This window comes from Priapulus caudatus, unplaced genomic scaffold (genome assembly GCF_000485595.1).
Source record: "Priapulus caudatus unplaced genomic scaffold, Priapulus_caudatus-5.0.1 Scaffold1322, whole genome shotgun sequence".
Taxonomy (NCBI): Eukaryota; Metazoa; Priapulida; class Priapulimorpha; order Priapulimorphida; family Priapulidae; genus Priapulus; species Priapulus caudatus.
Window position 1 is genome coordinate 60,245 of NW_014578383.1, and position 15,495 is coordinate 75,739.

Genomic DNA, 15,495 nt, shown 5'->3' on the forward strand with positions numbered 1-15,495 from the left:
CACACACACACACACACACACACACACACACACACACGCACGCACGCACGCACGCACGCATACAAACGCGTTATTTTGACATATAAATCGGTGCCTTCTCCAATTATTCATTCGTCGTTATCATACAATAAGCGTAACCTTACGAATAGATATCAGAGATAACATCATAGCCGTACATACACTTCTTAATATTTTTTAGTTGGGCCTATACGTCATCAAAGATGGAAGTCATGATATCTAAGCCTTGGCTAATATGCATGCGTGTGCTTATTCACACGAACTCCAAAACCCGTAGTAGCGTACGTTAGATAGTAATCCATTAATAATAATTACCTTATTTAGTTGTTACGCTGCACCAGTATTTGTAGATAGTAAACAGGGTGAGGTGCATGTTTGCCGTGGTTACATTGGCTGATGACTCACCAGTGTTATAAACTCCCACATTTAGATTCGCATATGGCTAGTACATCTGCCTGCCCACCTATAGGTACATCTGCCTGCCCAGCTCACCCATGCAGCTGCATCGCTTCATACTATTTCTTTGCTAGAGACATTAGTGATTGTTCATCTGCGTAATTAGTTTCATAATTGCGGGAGCTTATTTGTACACGAATTACACTAGCTCACTCAAAGGTCGTTGTTTTGCATTTTCTAAAAGATCCGAGACACTTAAGTACTCGAAAGAACTGCGGTTTGTGTGCATTAGGTAAATCTATGTCATACAGCTATCATTCATACATTATGACCGTGTTTCGTAATTACCCGTAATGCATTTACGCGAGAAAAACCCGAGTGATGGTGTTGGAACGAGACATCGTCAATATTTGCCTTTGTGTGTCTTCGACATTCCGTCAATGTAGGATGTATTTAGCATCCATTATAAATTTTAATAACGTATTTTATTGACGGGAGTTGAACGTGTGTTCGTGTCTGAAAAAAAGTAGGTGCAACATAAATGTGGAAGAAGCTCGTAGAAATTATTTTTGATCTCCGCTCGTCATTTACGCGAATCATTCTATAATTTCGGCGATTTTTATAGAGGCTTTCACTGCTATCAGATATCTTAGAAAGGGGAAAACCTCATAGTGAAAACATGTAGAAATTCCAGCCGCTGGCAGAGAGCGTATAGTACCGTGGTGCCATCTAGTGGAAGCATCTGCCGCATATCAAATGCTATATGCCAATTTGCCGAAATGTGATTGTTATTCCAGTAAACGTTGAACATTTGCCACCAACGTCTAATGATAGCGGATCACAGGCGCGTAGCCAGGATTTTATTTTGGGGGGGGCGGCAATGCATGAGCACGTGAAGTGTGCGAATCAGGGGCGTAAATCCGTACCGAGGAGTGGGGGGGGGGATGATCGGCACTGCTGTCAAAGAAAGAGACATTTGGTTGTTAGTTTGGTTGTTATATGAGTCAGCGATGGATTTGTGAAAACATATCTACAAACAACAATCGCAAAAGCCGAGCGCAGAGAGTGATCATATACTCTTATACGATTACGAAGGAATATCTGTGAAACTAGACCAGATTTGCGTTGAATTGTTATAAGATTTGGACTGAGTATAATGCCTGATATTATTAAGTTACCGCGACAACCTTGGGCGGCTGTATTATAGAGAAAGCAGAGTACATGGCAAGACTGCGCCTACCCCGGTAAAGACGTGTAACATTTTCAGCGAAAGCGGGTGTTTCTGTAACACGTTTGGGTATTTCAGGCTCATTGAGACCTAGCTTTATGGCCAATGACTGAGTATAATGGGTTTGGTAGACCAACCCAATTTATGGAATAAAAAAAAGGTGCTATACCCCAAAGTACCTGCGGGTAAACGTACGATATTTTGCTCTTTTTCCTTATGGCGTTTTGTCCTTTGATATAAAACTTGGCCGTTCTCAATTTTCTCCCCCGGAAGGCAGGATGTATTTGCCAACTGGAGGATGTGTGCCATTAGGTTATGGAACTAGTAAGGTGCAAGCAATCGCACGTGTATTTACTGTGGGTGTGCGCGTCTGGTTATAGAACTGGTATTCCGAAGCTACATCCTAGCGGCGCAAGCACGCGAATTCTCTAGCCTCGTTCACACGAGACCTCGTATTTCTGAAATACCGGATTTGCGAAATACCGTATCTGAGACAAATACGCGACCGAGCGTTCACACGCTGATTCGCGGCTCCAGAAATACGGTATTTGCGAGCTGTGAGCTGCTTTAAACAATCAAGCTAACCATGCGAAATAAACAATGCAATGCGCACCAACTGCCGATAAAATACGTAGACTGGTCCGCGCTCGACAGTTCCACTCGCGTTACACTAGAACTGTCGAGTGCGGACCAGTCTATAAAATACGCGGCTTCAGAAATCCGATATTTAGCGTTCACACGAGGAAATGCGCGGTCCAAGAAATCCGGTATTTCTTACGCACGGCAAATTATTCGGGGTCTGGGAAGCCTCGTATTTACATGAAATCTGTTTAGATACCGTATTTCTTGGGCCTCGTATTTTGCCTCGTGTGAACGCTAAATACCGGATTCCTTGCTACGTGTGAACGCGGCTAATAACATTCAACCGATTAACTCCAACCGATGGTCGATGATGAAATTCCAACTGATTCCCAGGGAACTGCTGTGGGTTCACTGCCTCCCTCTTTCTCTGGTAGCAAGCTCTTACTGCCTACGAAAAAGTCCATTTCTAACCCTGTATGATATCAAAATTATATTAAGTTACTCTATTTGGATCCCTTGCCAAGTCAGTGAGTTTAATTTTTGGCCAAAAGTTACCTTTTGAATCACCAACTCAAAACCGAAAATACCTGCCACACCTAGTATCCATGGCTATGTACATGTTTATACCTCCGCAAACGAAGTTTGAAGCGGGTATATACGAGTCATTCTACGGTCGGTCGGGCGTTCAATCCGTTGCAAAAAGTTTGTGGCACGAACTACTTCCACAGTTTTCAAGGGATTCCAATCAAACTTCATACACTTGATCACCATGAAATGTGTAGATGTGCGTGGCATATTTTTGTGTGCGTCGGTCAAGGCGTTGTCATGGAAACCGTATCTCATCTTTTTTTTTATTCCATCATATTTTTTGTGCTCTGTGTATTCTTTACTCAAAAAATGCCACACCATGACCTTCCATTTCTGCTCTGACAAAGCGGTATTGCGGGGGTATTAATATAAGTTGATTAATTATTAATTTAACCTATTATTATTGGCTTGTAAATTAAGTGATAGTTGTATCTAGTTTGCACTACCTTAAATTGACTACGTCACGAATTTTCCATGGTAAAATTTGTTTAAAAAAAAATTCAATTTTTTTACATTAAAAGTAAGATCTAACGTTACTAAATATATCCTCAAACTCTCACCTGATAAAAATGTTTTTACGTTGGTTGAATTTGAAAAAATCTAGACGATTTGGTAATTTCTGTTGTCTAACACTATTCCCCCAGTACTGTTCAGATACTGGCGTCTCTGTTTTTCACCGGCAAATTAGGGCATATAAAGAAGGTATATAAGCATGAAAAGTAAAAAGAAACACTAATTGTATTTTCATACATTTTATTTTATGGCAGCACGGTCGCGGGTGTCATGGCGCCGTTCAAATTTCGTAGCGTTGATGTGTAAATAATTAATTAAGTATCTGGTGACAAATACATGTGGGTATAGACGATTTGTTATACAGTAAGTACAGTTGTATGCAGTAAAATCCTAGAGGCTACTGTCCCTTTAATCAAGCAATAGGTTGCGCATCTGCTACGGCGTCAAGATGTTCGGATGTAGAATCTCAGATCTCGCGATTCAGCCGTCTGAATACATCAGACGCACTCCGGTGAGCACAGACATACACGACCTCGTTTATAACGCGGGAGCATGACAGCGATACATCGATAGTTTGGCAATAATTCGTGTTCTTCCTCTTACTACAACGTACCACCGACCTAGCACAAAACACACACAACGCATATCTACAAGCAGCTGTCTAGTATAAACGTGCTGCGAATACCTACGCAGTGATTAATATTCAGCCAGCGCGTCTATGATATACTTCTACCTTTGTTAACGAGAAAAATGAGTTTGAAACATGTTGTATTCGGCAGTATCTTGATCGTGCTCCATGATAATGTGACCGTAAAGTAGGCGTAGGCGGTGAAAAGCAACGCAGTAATATCTGGTCGAATATATAAACGATGACCTCTTGCTATGTGGTGCGTGTTGGCGTGACCTCTTATATTAGTGACGGTACAATAATTATAGAACTAAGAAAATGATAAAAAATATGCCCGTATATATCGATGTTCAACCCGCACCGCGCGATAGGCCTACGTATAACCAGCAGAATATTATCGTCTGCAATATAATATTTTTAACTTTGATAAATAATGACACGGCAAGTCTACAAGGCTAGTCGACCACTGTGGACTCATCACTCACTGTCACTTGGCCAGTTTTCATCCAACCCAAAATATTAGCTAGCATAACTTGCGACGGTATGTTAAGTATGGTTACGATTAACTCTCGTTGTCACATCTCTTAGGTGATGTGTTATTGTAGAAATTTTGAGTTTTAGTACATTTTCATTGAGCATAAAAGAGTCTTCTGTGTGTAATCTTACGTGAGCGTATTTAACACACATACACGTGTAAATAAATGTTACCTGAACAGCTCAATAGCATTTATGGGAAATGGATTGCAAATGATGATTATTGGCGAAATCAAGGATACATTATCATATATTATTATTAATGGATTCCAAATGATATCCCTAGGACCCTAGGTGAATATACGACATACACAGAGCTCATGTATGTCACGTATTTATATACCATGCATATATAATCAAGAAACATCACCCGAAATGCAATGAGCTATTGTGTTATCAAACCGTGATATATCTGGTTGCTGGTACTGGTTGGTGCATGGGAGACGGCAGAGGTTCATCCCGGTCTGTCCGCCAGGTAGCGCTGTGAATCGCGAGGAATAAGCAGGTATCATTGCACTTTGCGCGTATGCTCTTGTACTCACTACTAATTGCAATAATTAGTGTTGGTAAATATGCGCTAATGATTAGTATTTGTCTTGTAATTGCATTGATGGGTAGACTAATACATGGGCCTTGATTACACATGCTTCCACTATGAATGTATCAGTGAGAGAACTACTGGTATTTGCATAATAGATCATGATAATTGCAGTTAATTCGTTTTTGGATTTCACGTGTGAGGGTTGCGAATTTCGTGTTGTAACTGATGATATTGCCGTGAAGCTTTCACGCCATATAGTGTCATGCTGCATAAAGTATCAGCAATCAGTGGAGTCTGTTGGATTGGGTATGATTGCGTTCGTGCGCCCGTGAGTTCGTGCGTGCGTGCGGGTGTACGTTCGTGCGTGCGTGCGGGTGTACGTTCGTGCGTGCGTACGGGTGTACGTTCGTGCGATCGTTCGTGCGTGCGTGCGTGGGTTCGTATGTTCGTGTTTTCGTGCGTTCGTGCGATCGTTTGTTCCTGCGTGCGTGCGTGCCTGCGTGCGTGCGTGCGTGAATGCGTGCGTGCGTGCATGCGTCCGTGGGTGCCTGTATTCGAAAGTTATTCCTCCGCAGTGGTGGTGTAATAACATGCTATTCTTTTTTTGCGACTACGTATACTGATTAGAAATTTAGGCGGGATGGGGATTTTTCCCTTATAATTTTGTTTAGAGCAGATACATTCTACAAATTACCAATTCATATGATAATCTAAAAGAAAGTGAATCTAATGTTGCATATGTGTGAAATGCACGACGACTACAACGTTTACTATATGTTATGAAGCTAAACATTAGCCGGACACTGTAAAAAAGACTTCGCGTGTAGTTGTTTACATTCTCGTTATTACTTCAAACGCTGTTTCATCTCCGGCAAGGTTCATCGGTCACTAAGCCAGTAAGTTCAGGCACCGGTGGGGAAGTGGGATGAACCCACTTGCGGCCAACCAATGTGTGGATACTATTGTTCAACCATTCACACGGGACGAGCAAGTGGCGTGCTAACAGCGGGACGCGAGAGGCAAATGAGGCGTTCACTTTAAACACATTTACGACTTACATTCTAGTGTCTATTTAGATTAGCGCGGATGTGTTTATGCGTAGTAGTAGCACTGAACTCGTTCAATCGTACGTTTTGCTCTCGCTCCGTCACTGGATACTTTCACTAATCGTTCGCGTTACCGTCGTAAATTGAGTTGTGTTTGAGAAACGGTTTATCGCAAGTAAAACGCGCTTTGATTACACACATCTTTTGAAGAGATTGGTGCATGCCGGTTGAACGAACTAATTTCTGTTTGTAACTGGTTTGCTTTTCCTCGGCTAACCATAGATTGTATCCGAATACCCGATTTCGGTGCGACGATCAACACTCTGTCACGAGATTAAAAGAGGGGTGGTCCCGTTGATACTTTCGATATGACATGCTGCGCCACCTAGAGGTTAGACAGGAGTCGTTTTTACGCGGAGAAAGAGACGAGAAATAAGGCAGCCGGCTGAAAGGGGTGATAGGATATGTTTACTAGGCACTTCTAATTTTAACATATATTTTAAATTTAATTAGGGTCAGGGTTAGGGTTAGGGTTAGGGTTAGGGTTAGGGTTAGGGTTAGGGTTAGGGTTAGGGTTAGGGTTACGGCACTTTTTAGGGTTTTTTCATCATTCTTTAATATATCGTAAAATATATGTTAAAATTAGAAGTGCCTAGTAAACATATCCTATCACCCCTTTCAGCCGGCTGCAGAAATAAGTTCAGCAGCACCGAGTGCAGTAGGATAGCGCTCTCTGATTGGTGGAAATTGCATTCGTATAGTACGGTTAGTGAGCCCGGCAGTTTTCGGCTGGGAGTAATGCAGGACACACTTGCTCTCACGCGAAGCGGAAACGCACTATTTGGGGATGCTCCTTAAAATCAGTGCGATTCAAGAACGAAGGCAAGATTGATTCGCGATGTTTCGCGTTGACTAGAAAATCTAAAATGTTCGAATGAGCGGATGCATATTTCTTCACTTGAATTATATGCGATTGGCGCCGACTTGGCTTCCTAGTTAAAACTGCGATCCTCCAAATTTCATTAAATGTATCTAATCAATGTAGTTTTCTACGCAAGTATTTTGTGGAAAACACATTTTGATCAGATAGACTTAACACAAAAGCTGACTTCAGTTTCAAGGTTTATATCGCGTTTTATGTGTCATAGGAGAGCGTTTATGGGTATGTCGTATTTGTCATAGTTGCTAGCAGAACAGGTTGGTGTGTGCGTGCGTGCGTGTGTGCGCGCCCGTGTGCGCGCGCGTGTGTGAATCGAATTAAGAATGTAAAACTAGCATATCTCCTTCCTAGTTTAGCTATATAGCGAAGCAAAGATTGATTGATATCGCGGTGACCACGCATCAATATACCACGAAAAGTGAACGCAATGTCGACGCACTATTCATGTTTAGCTTTGTTTTTGCGGGGATATCATCACCGCTAAATTACACACGCGATGTTGTTTTCGTTTGCGTAGAGAGATGCTCCCATTTATCAAAGCCCCGCGGGGAATGCATTGTGCCCTTGTTCACGTTAACTCCGAAATTGCCGAAAAAAATTCCCAGCCGGAAAACTCGCTACAAGTGGAATGGCTGTGTTGTGAAGGGCGCGTTTTTGCAACATTAGCCGCAAATGGACGTTGCCTCCGTTTCTCCCGCGTGCGTGCGTCTAGCTAGATTGGGGGATTAGGTGTAGTTATATAGGTACAGGTGTTTTATTCGATCCACGGCTGACGTCAATGTCATCGTTGTTATCCAGCCTTTAAAAAACCTGCGCGCTTCTGCTGCCCCTCGCTGTTCATCTTTACTGATGAGAACGTTTCGCCGGCGCCGATGTCGCTACCGCATCCGAAGCACGTCGACGTGTCCATGTAAGAGCTGAATCTTCATTGACTGCCATAGAAGCGCCGTCGGGTTAAGCAATTTACGAAACAATTTCAGCAAAAAAAAATCGCCAACCGCGAACAGTGGCCTTGCCGCGAAAACCAAAATCACGAGCAAGAAGATTGACGCGGTCGAAATAAGATGAGATAGAAGATAGAGATGAATAGATAAGATTATCCGAAGTAATCTCGACGCAATTAAAGCTTAAAACAGATTTCTTCCGACTTTAAAAGGGATTCGCGTTCAGCGCTAACCCGCCAATTACAATATCCCGGGAGATTCTCCCCATGATAAGGAACTCACGAAGGAAATTCACTCGCCGTACTATGGCTGCCCTTGTTGCCATGGCGCCGCTGGCCGAATGACCCTGGATTCGCGACGGGGCGACGAGAGACTAGTTTCGTAACCCGTTCACCGAGTGTCGCTGTAATACACATCCACATTAAAACTTCAGCGCGCGCGTGGTTTCCTCCCAGTACTACCAATATATATATATATGGGCTAAGCATAGGGGCTACTTCGTACCCCAACACCAGTAAGAGCGCGTATTGAGGGGAGCCAGGGTTACAGTCCTTCGCTATGCGCATCTGATATTATCGTTGAGCAACAATAATTGCGACGCGGTGCAAGGTCTGTTGGCTGAGCAGCGCGATAAAGCCGTAAACCGGTTCCCGAATAAAACAGCGAGTTGCGACGAATTTCAGTTTCAGCTCGTGAAATTCTTTCTCGCGCATCCGGGGCGCTCTGCCACACAGAGCGCGTGATTACCGATTTCTGTTTGAGAACAACGCACGTACACGTGCGCATACAAACGGACAGGGAAATGTAACCCGCAGAGGATATTTCACCGAGATATGTTCGTGAATGCTAGGCAATAGCTTGTAATGTGGAGCAAATTGCGGATCTGTTTTTAGCTATATGGTGGTAAACGTGTGGATTGTAGTATATTGGTGAATCTGCGCGATTGAAAAACGATGGAGCAAGGACATGTGTTGCGGGTTTGCCTCCTGCGTCGTGAGTGTGCGAGCGATATATCCACATGATGATGTTCAACCAACGTGTGGTTTTATTTGTCACTGCGTGGGTCTCTGCCCGGGACGAATTCCACTCATTTTCGATGTTCGTGCGCGTGTGTTCGGCGAGATCGCCTGTCGATATATTCAGTCAGCTGTAAATTATACAGACAGATGTGACTGCGAAGTGTATGCTGGCTATAGTTTATTACAGTTCGGTTACCATTGTGTGTAGTGCGGATGGTGCGCGCGCGTGTATACTCACTCGTCTGCTATAGTACCATCAAAATAATGATCGCGAGGCAACGTATCTGTCCGTGATTAAACGAATTAGGAAGAAGAAGATGCTTAGCTTAAAAGATATGAAGGAGAAATTCATGAGCATGCTGAGTGTGAATCAGACTCAAGGTGAGAAATTCGAACCACCACGTAGGTGTTACCATACTCGCGTGTTCACTTCAATGACCACACACGAACGGTCATACACATACATGTTGCTGCTGTGCGCATGTAAACCTAACTCCCTACACAGATTTTGAATTTTAGGATTTATTCACGCGTACATTGCACCGCACGTAATAGAATAATAGAATAATAGAATGCATATGTTCTCTTGTTTACGTAGGGTTGAGCAATGGCTCCAGAGGAAGCTCTGAGAATCTACGCACGATGGGGAGCAACGACTCGGGCCGCGGTAATAGTCTGGAGGGTAGTACCTCCAAGCGGGATGCTGTGGTCGGCTACTCAGGTATGTCTAACTAAAACTGCACGGAAGAACGACCGAGAGAGGGGGAGCGAGAGCGAGATAGGCGGAGGGAGAGAGAAACATGCACGCACGCACGCACGCATGCACGCACGCACGCACGCACACACACACACACACACACACACACACACACACACACACACCACACACACACACACACACACACACACACACACACACAACACACACACACACACACATAACACACACACACACATACACACACACACACACACACACCAACACAACACACACACACACACAGGGAGAGAGAGAGAGAGAAAGCGAGAGAGAAAGCGAGAGAGAGAGAGAGAGAGAGAAAAGCGCAGAGCGAGAGAGAGAGAAAACGCCGAGAGAGAGAGAGAGAGATAGAGAGAGAGAGAGAGATAGAGATAGAGAGAGATAGAGAGAGAGAGAGAAGAGAGAGAGAGAGAGAGAGAGAGAGAGAGAGAGAGAGAGCGAGAGTGATCATTATATATAGAAAGAGAGAACGATAGAGAGAAAGAAAGAGCGCGCACGAGGGAGAGTGAAAGAGAGAGGGAGAGAGAGCGCAGAAGTTAGAGAGCTAGAGAAGGGGCGAGAAAGAGAGAGAGAGAGAAAGTGAGAGAGAGAGAGAGAGAGGGCGTAGAAGAGAGCTAGAGAAGGGGCGAGAAAGAAAGAAAGAAAGAAAGAGAGAGAGAGAGAGAGAGAGAGAGAGAGAAAGAGAAAGAGAAAGAGAGAGAGAGAGAATGGTTTTATTCCTGGAAGGTTGTGTGTAAGGTGGCTCCAACTAGCGCAGACATACTCCCTTTTCAGGTCACCTTACATCCTACCACCCTAAATGCCACACCCTCTCGCTTTCAAGTCTCTTTTCCTCGATCCAACTCTAATATTCCGATCCTTCATATGACCCCTCCCGCTTCTTAGGCGCATAATCACGTTTCCTTCCGCATAACTCTCGCTTCTAGCCACTCTGTTACGGCAACTTTTCTTTCCTCTTTTCATGCATGCTTCCCTCGTGTCTCTCTGCGTACTTGCCACTCCCTTCTCCTCCTCTCATATTTCTCATATCTCTCATATCTCTCATATCTCTCATATCTCTCATATCTCTCATATCTATCATATCTCTCATATCTCTCATATCTATCATATCTATCATATCCCTCATAACTCTCGCGTCATACTGTCACCTTAATTCTTTCTTTCGCCATCTTACCCTGAAGCATCCGTCATCTTGTTTCCGCTGCTTGCCTTCCTTCTACTTTCTTTCCCATGCGTATTGCAGACAGCTGGACCCTGAACCATGTAATGAAATCATAAATAAGAAGTATTGCGATACTAAAACGTTTCTTACAAACAAAAACTGTGTCAGCCATAATGGTTCACGTCTTCGACAACGAACAAACGCATAAATTATAACATGGCTAACAATAAGCTACGCGAACATATATAAATCACATGCAGTATACGAGGTTTCGTCGTGTTCTAGGACCATTAGGGAGCAGCAGTAACAGCTCTAAGGGTATTCCGAGCGTAGCGGAGAGTTCTACAGACAGCCACTACAGTGCTGAGCTAGGCACACTAAGCGCTGATCGCACAAGTCGATCACCTTAAGCGGACTATGGCGCCATTGTGAGAGTGTTTGCTCTAGAATTCATCGCCGCATTGTCCTACCGTTAACCACCCGGTCTAATTGCCTCCCGTTGCCCCCGCCACCGCCGCTCTCTCTCGATCTCCCTCTCTCTCTCTCTCTCTCTCTCTCTCTCTCTCTCGGATCCGAACCAGTTACAGTGAGCGCGTGCAGGGGCTGCGTGAGGGTGAGAGAAGATGACAGACAGCTGGTTGGATGTCGCTCAAAGCTTCCTCTATCTGTCCCGGAGTGAGGTTTAACACGTCTGTGTTGTCGCTATCGTCCCCAACAAGGCCGCGCTCGTTGCTCGTGCGCATGCGTGAGTGTGTCCGCTAGAAGCTGGCTAATAGACGACGGAGATATAGCGGGAGAGGTAGGAAGGCGTCGCGGTGTACCGTCAGTTCTCACACAACATCGTGAGGGGTTTAAACCTGCATCGTGGACGCGAACACGTAAGATAAATTATTTAAATTATCCGATTTCTTTCGCGCAGCTAATATAACGGTCGTGAATCGTATGCAAGGTATGCAATCGTATGCCTAGGTGTGTTGTAATGCTGTCATGAACGGTCTTGTCGATTAACCTTGAATTCTGCTGATTATCAGAGTGTGCGTGGTAGCATCACACATTCAACATATTATGAGTATATCCCAGAGTTATCTCTTTCTCGGAGGGCGTTTCCTCGTCTTGGCGATTTAGGTTATAAACCATTCTAAGATTTGTAGGTTTTATACATTCAAGTATTTTATGCAAGAGAGCTTAATTCCAAGATCTAGTTTTTCTATCTAGAACTTTAGTTTAGCCCTTAGCAGCCTGCACAATCCTTTTTGCGATTGCCAATAACATCAGGCCATATTAAGCAGTCTCCCCTTCTACAATACACCGCCACCGTGTTTGATAGATATTCCGTCGCTGTGTGAGATGAACCATCATTCTCGCGTGTTTTCGATTAACGCTAAGAAATTGTAATTTAACACGGACGTAGTTAACTGTGCCGCTGCCAATTAGTGCAGACGAGCTTAAGCACATCTGCTAATATAACCGTAATATTGCCCCTGGGCTTCGCGCTATAGTCATTGTTGCAGAAGATTTGTTTGAGTCAGTAGATATCGGTGGCTCGGGGTCGACGGCTCGTGACATGATTTCGCACATCTCGTCGTTAGTATAGAGTGGTGTCATACGCGCACGCACGCACGCACGCGCGCACACACACGCGCGCGCGCACCGTGATCCACATTGTGAGAATGACCACCGTTGTCTGGCCCAGGTGCATGATGGATACCACGACGGATGCGCATGTGTGTGTTTGTGAAGTTCAAACACACCGAGGCGCTGAAGTGGTCGGATGAACGCGGGGTAAAACATTCAGCCGACGCGCCCGTATGTTCGTGAAGTGACTCCCCCCAACTGCTTGGTGTTGCTGCGAGAGATCGCGTGTGTAGTATGAACTGTGAGGACGCTATCGAGCGAGAGGCATTGTGGGCCACGGCGGAAGCTTTCATCGACGCCATATTTGCGGCGAATCCCATTGACACTGTCGCCGACAGCGACAACGACGACGACGATGACGATGGGGATAGCGTGGATGCTGGGATATGGCTGCCGACTGGGAAATCAACGTCTACTGCTCTACTCTCTCAAGCGGGTAAGCTTCACACAGACAAGAACTATTGTTGTAGGAGGAAGGTGTATCGTAAGTGTCATTTGAAATTAGATGTGGGAACAGGAGTTCGGGAAGGTATTTTGTAATGAGCGAATAACGTAGAAATGCAAGGGTATCTCGGTGTGAGGGGTGTGTGCGCTGTAAGCACTGGCTGACGTACGAGAGGCGAAGAGAGGTAGAGATTGGTGTTAGGGTTAACAGGCAGAACAATGTACAACTACGGATTCGGTATGAGGCGTTGATAGAAGTAATCTCGGTGGGAAGTGCAAACATAGGGTTACATGGGTGTCGATAGAGCTGATCGACCAGGAATGAATTCAAGCGACACAAGTTACATACAATTTCACGTAGTAATATGGAAATAATAATATAAAATAATAACGTGGACAAACCGAATGTCTACTATAGGTAACCGGAGTGGCGGTATTATTTTCCGTTAGGCAGGTTCTCTATGTAATGATTCAAGATCACACGATACGATGGTTACGTGCGTGTGTTCGAGCGAGTTGTAGCAAGCAAGCCACTTCATCTATTGTCATCATTACTGGTAATTAATAAAACCCCTGAGATGATGGTTGTCTATTTATAATCACTCGATCATGGCTGATGTAAATAAATGTTGCCTAAATTCTAATACCCGACTTTCTCGTAAGCAAAATATAATAATTATTTAGATATGAAGGTATCATTTGAGACAGCGTTGTTATAGCGATTCAGGCCATAGTTCGATGTTGATAACGATCGGTAATATTTTCCATATTAAAAGGCGTCGTGGCAATCACAACTAAGTGTGTTACTGTCTCTCTGTAGGTAGAGACCTAACCTGGAGCCATAGACCTATTGTGTTATCTTTTGTTACCATTGTATGCAATAACACTGCGCTTCAGGCAGTAGTGCAGGGGGTTGCATGGGGTAACCCTGTGTTTTGCCTTCTCATAGTTGTCCTTTTGTAAATAATGACATAAAAGTGTCATAGTAATGACATCATATCATTTGGCCCGCAATACATGAGTAATGGTCGTGGTTGGTAATCACCATGCCTCCTAAGATAACGGGTCGCGATTCTTTGGAGTGAATAAACCTGAAGAAACTAGGTGCTGTCGTTACTCCCGCGGTGGCGCCACGCTCTGTTACCCACAAATTTTGCACAGGGGAGAGATAGTGATCCGCTAGGGGACGGCTCTGATTGGCTAATTTTGTCTCTTATTTATTTTATTTTTTATTATTTTTGGCTAATTTTGTTTTATTTTAGAATTAGGGATATTAGCGGTTAGGATTAGGGTTAGGGTTAGGGTTAGGGTAACTGATTCTATATCCACAACTTATTTTCTATATTCACTATCTCTCCCCTGAGACCTACTAATTACCCACGACTGTTGTCTTCGTGTCGTCAATGACTCCATGCAATCGCACTGTTGTGATCGCATTCAAACATTTTATGTTATCTGAAGTAAATCATTTGGACCGTCGTCAAAGCAAAACTAGTCTTAACATTAGTAATAATGTTACCTTTTTTCATTAGAACCGTATGACAGAAACATGGTAAATTTGCATACAGATGTTTATGATGAGATAGATGAGATAAATGTTTCTCATACAGAGTCCACTTCTGTATGAGAAACATTTATCTCATCTATTAGAGAGAGTACGCGTCAGCGAGAAAAAGTTATCGTTAAGACTAATGTTAAGACGAATTTTTGTTTTCTAACAACGGTGCCTCGAATTATACCTGTTTACGTGCATACCTGCGTGCGTGCACGTAGTGCGCCATAGCGAGCGCCACTTTGGCTAATATTAAATTCATGATCAGCAACAGTTCGAACACAGATGCCACGAGAGGTTTTAAGAATACGCCGCAATATTTCCGTTATCACATGAGATAAGATGTCAATCATCCGTATGTTGAAGCGTATATATATAATTATTAAAGTTGTCATTGAGAGATAATTGTGCGCTCTATATATCTGTGATTGTCTGTTCTGTGGTATGTACCTGCACAAGTGTATTCGGAGTCATGCGCACTCGCAAAAATTGACGTATATTTGTTATCCTCCTTAGGATAGTGTACATACAAAGTTAAGTTCAGCATCCAAATTCGTAAATGTGGTTTCCTGGTATTACCTACTACAATTGATTACAGAAAAGATGTTTGATTCAGAGTAGCTCTACCTCATATATACCCTTCGCTCGTGAAAATCCTGTTGTTTAGTGAAAGTAGATGTAGATGTAGAGCAGATGCAGCATTGCAACAGCTGCGTCATTGACTTTAAAAAGTTTCGGCCACACGCGTGGATGAATGAGCGTACATACGTATAAAGTGACGCCTACATGCATTGGAACAGTGCTCCCTGCGGCTGCGGGACTATCGCCTTAGCACGTGCGTCGTCACCTCCGTATATGGTCGATAGAATGGTTACCGGTTAGGCAATCGGCGACAATTTCAGATCCAGTTTAGAGAAGGAATTAGAGAGAAAAAAGTTAGACAAATTATTCGTTGCGCTATTGTT

At 43.8% G+C, this 15,495-nt stretch overlaps 1 protein-coding gene across 3 annotated transcripts in view; it reads left to right on the forward strand.

The window, feature by feature from the left end:
• LOC106816238 overlaps positions 1-15,495 on the forward strand; it is a 51,848-nt gene that overhangs the window by 31,066 nt on the left and 5,287 nt on the right. Inside the window, exons 3-5 of one of the 3 annotated variants that reach the window (XM_014820816.1) lie at positions 9,576-9,698; positions 11,185-11,280; positions 12,115-12,117. In XM_014820816.1, coding sequence (XP_014676302.1) covers positions 9,576-9,698; positions 11,185-11,280; positions 12,115-12,117 — 222 coding nt within the window. Of the gene's footprint in view, positions 1-9,575; positions 9,699-11,184; positions 11,281-12,114; positions 12,118-14,522; positions 14,531-15,495 lie in introns of all 3 variants that reach the window. The other 2 variants (XM_014820817.1, XM_014820815.1) reach the window with 2 other exon arrangements.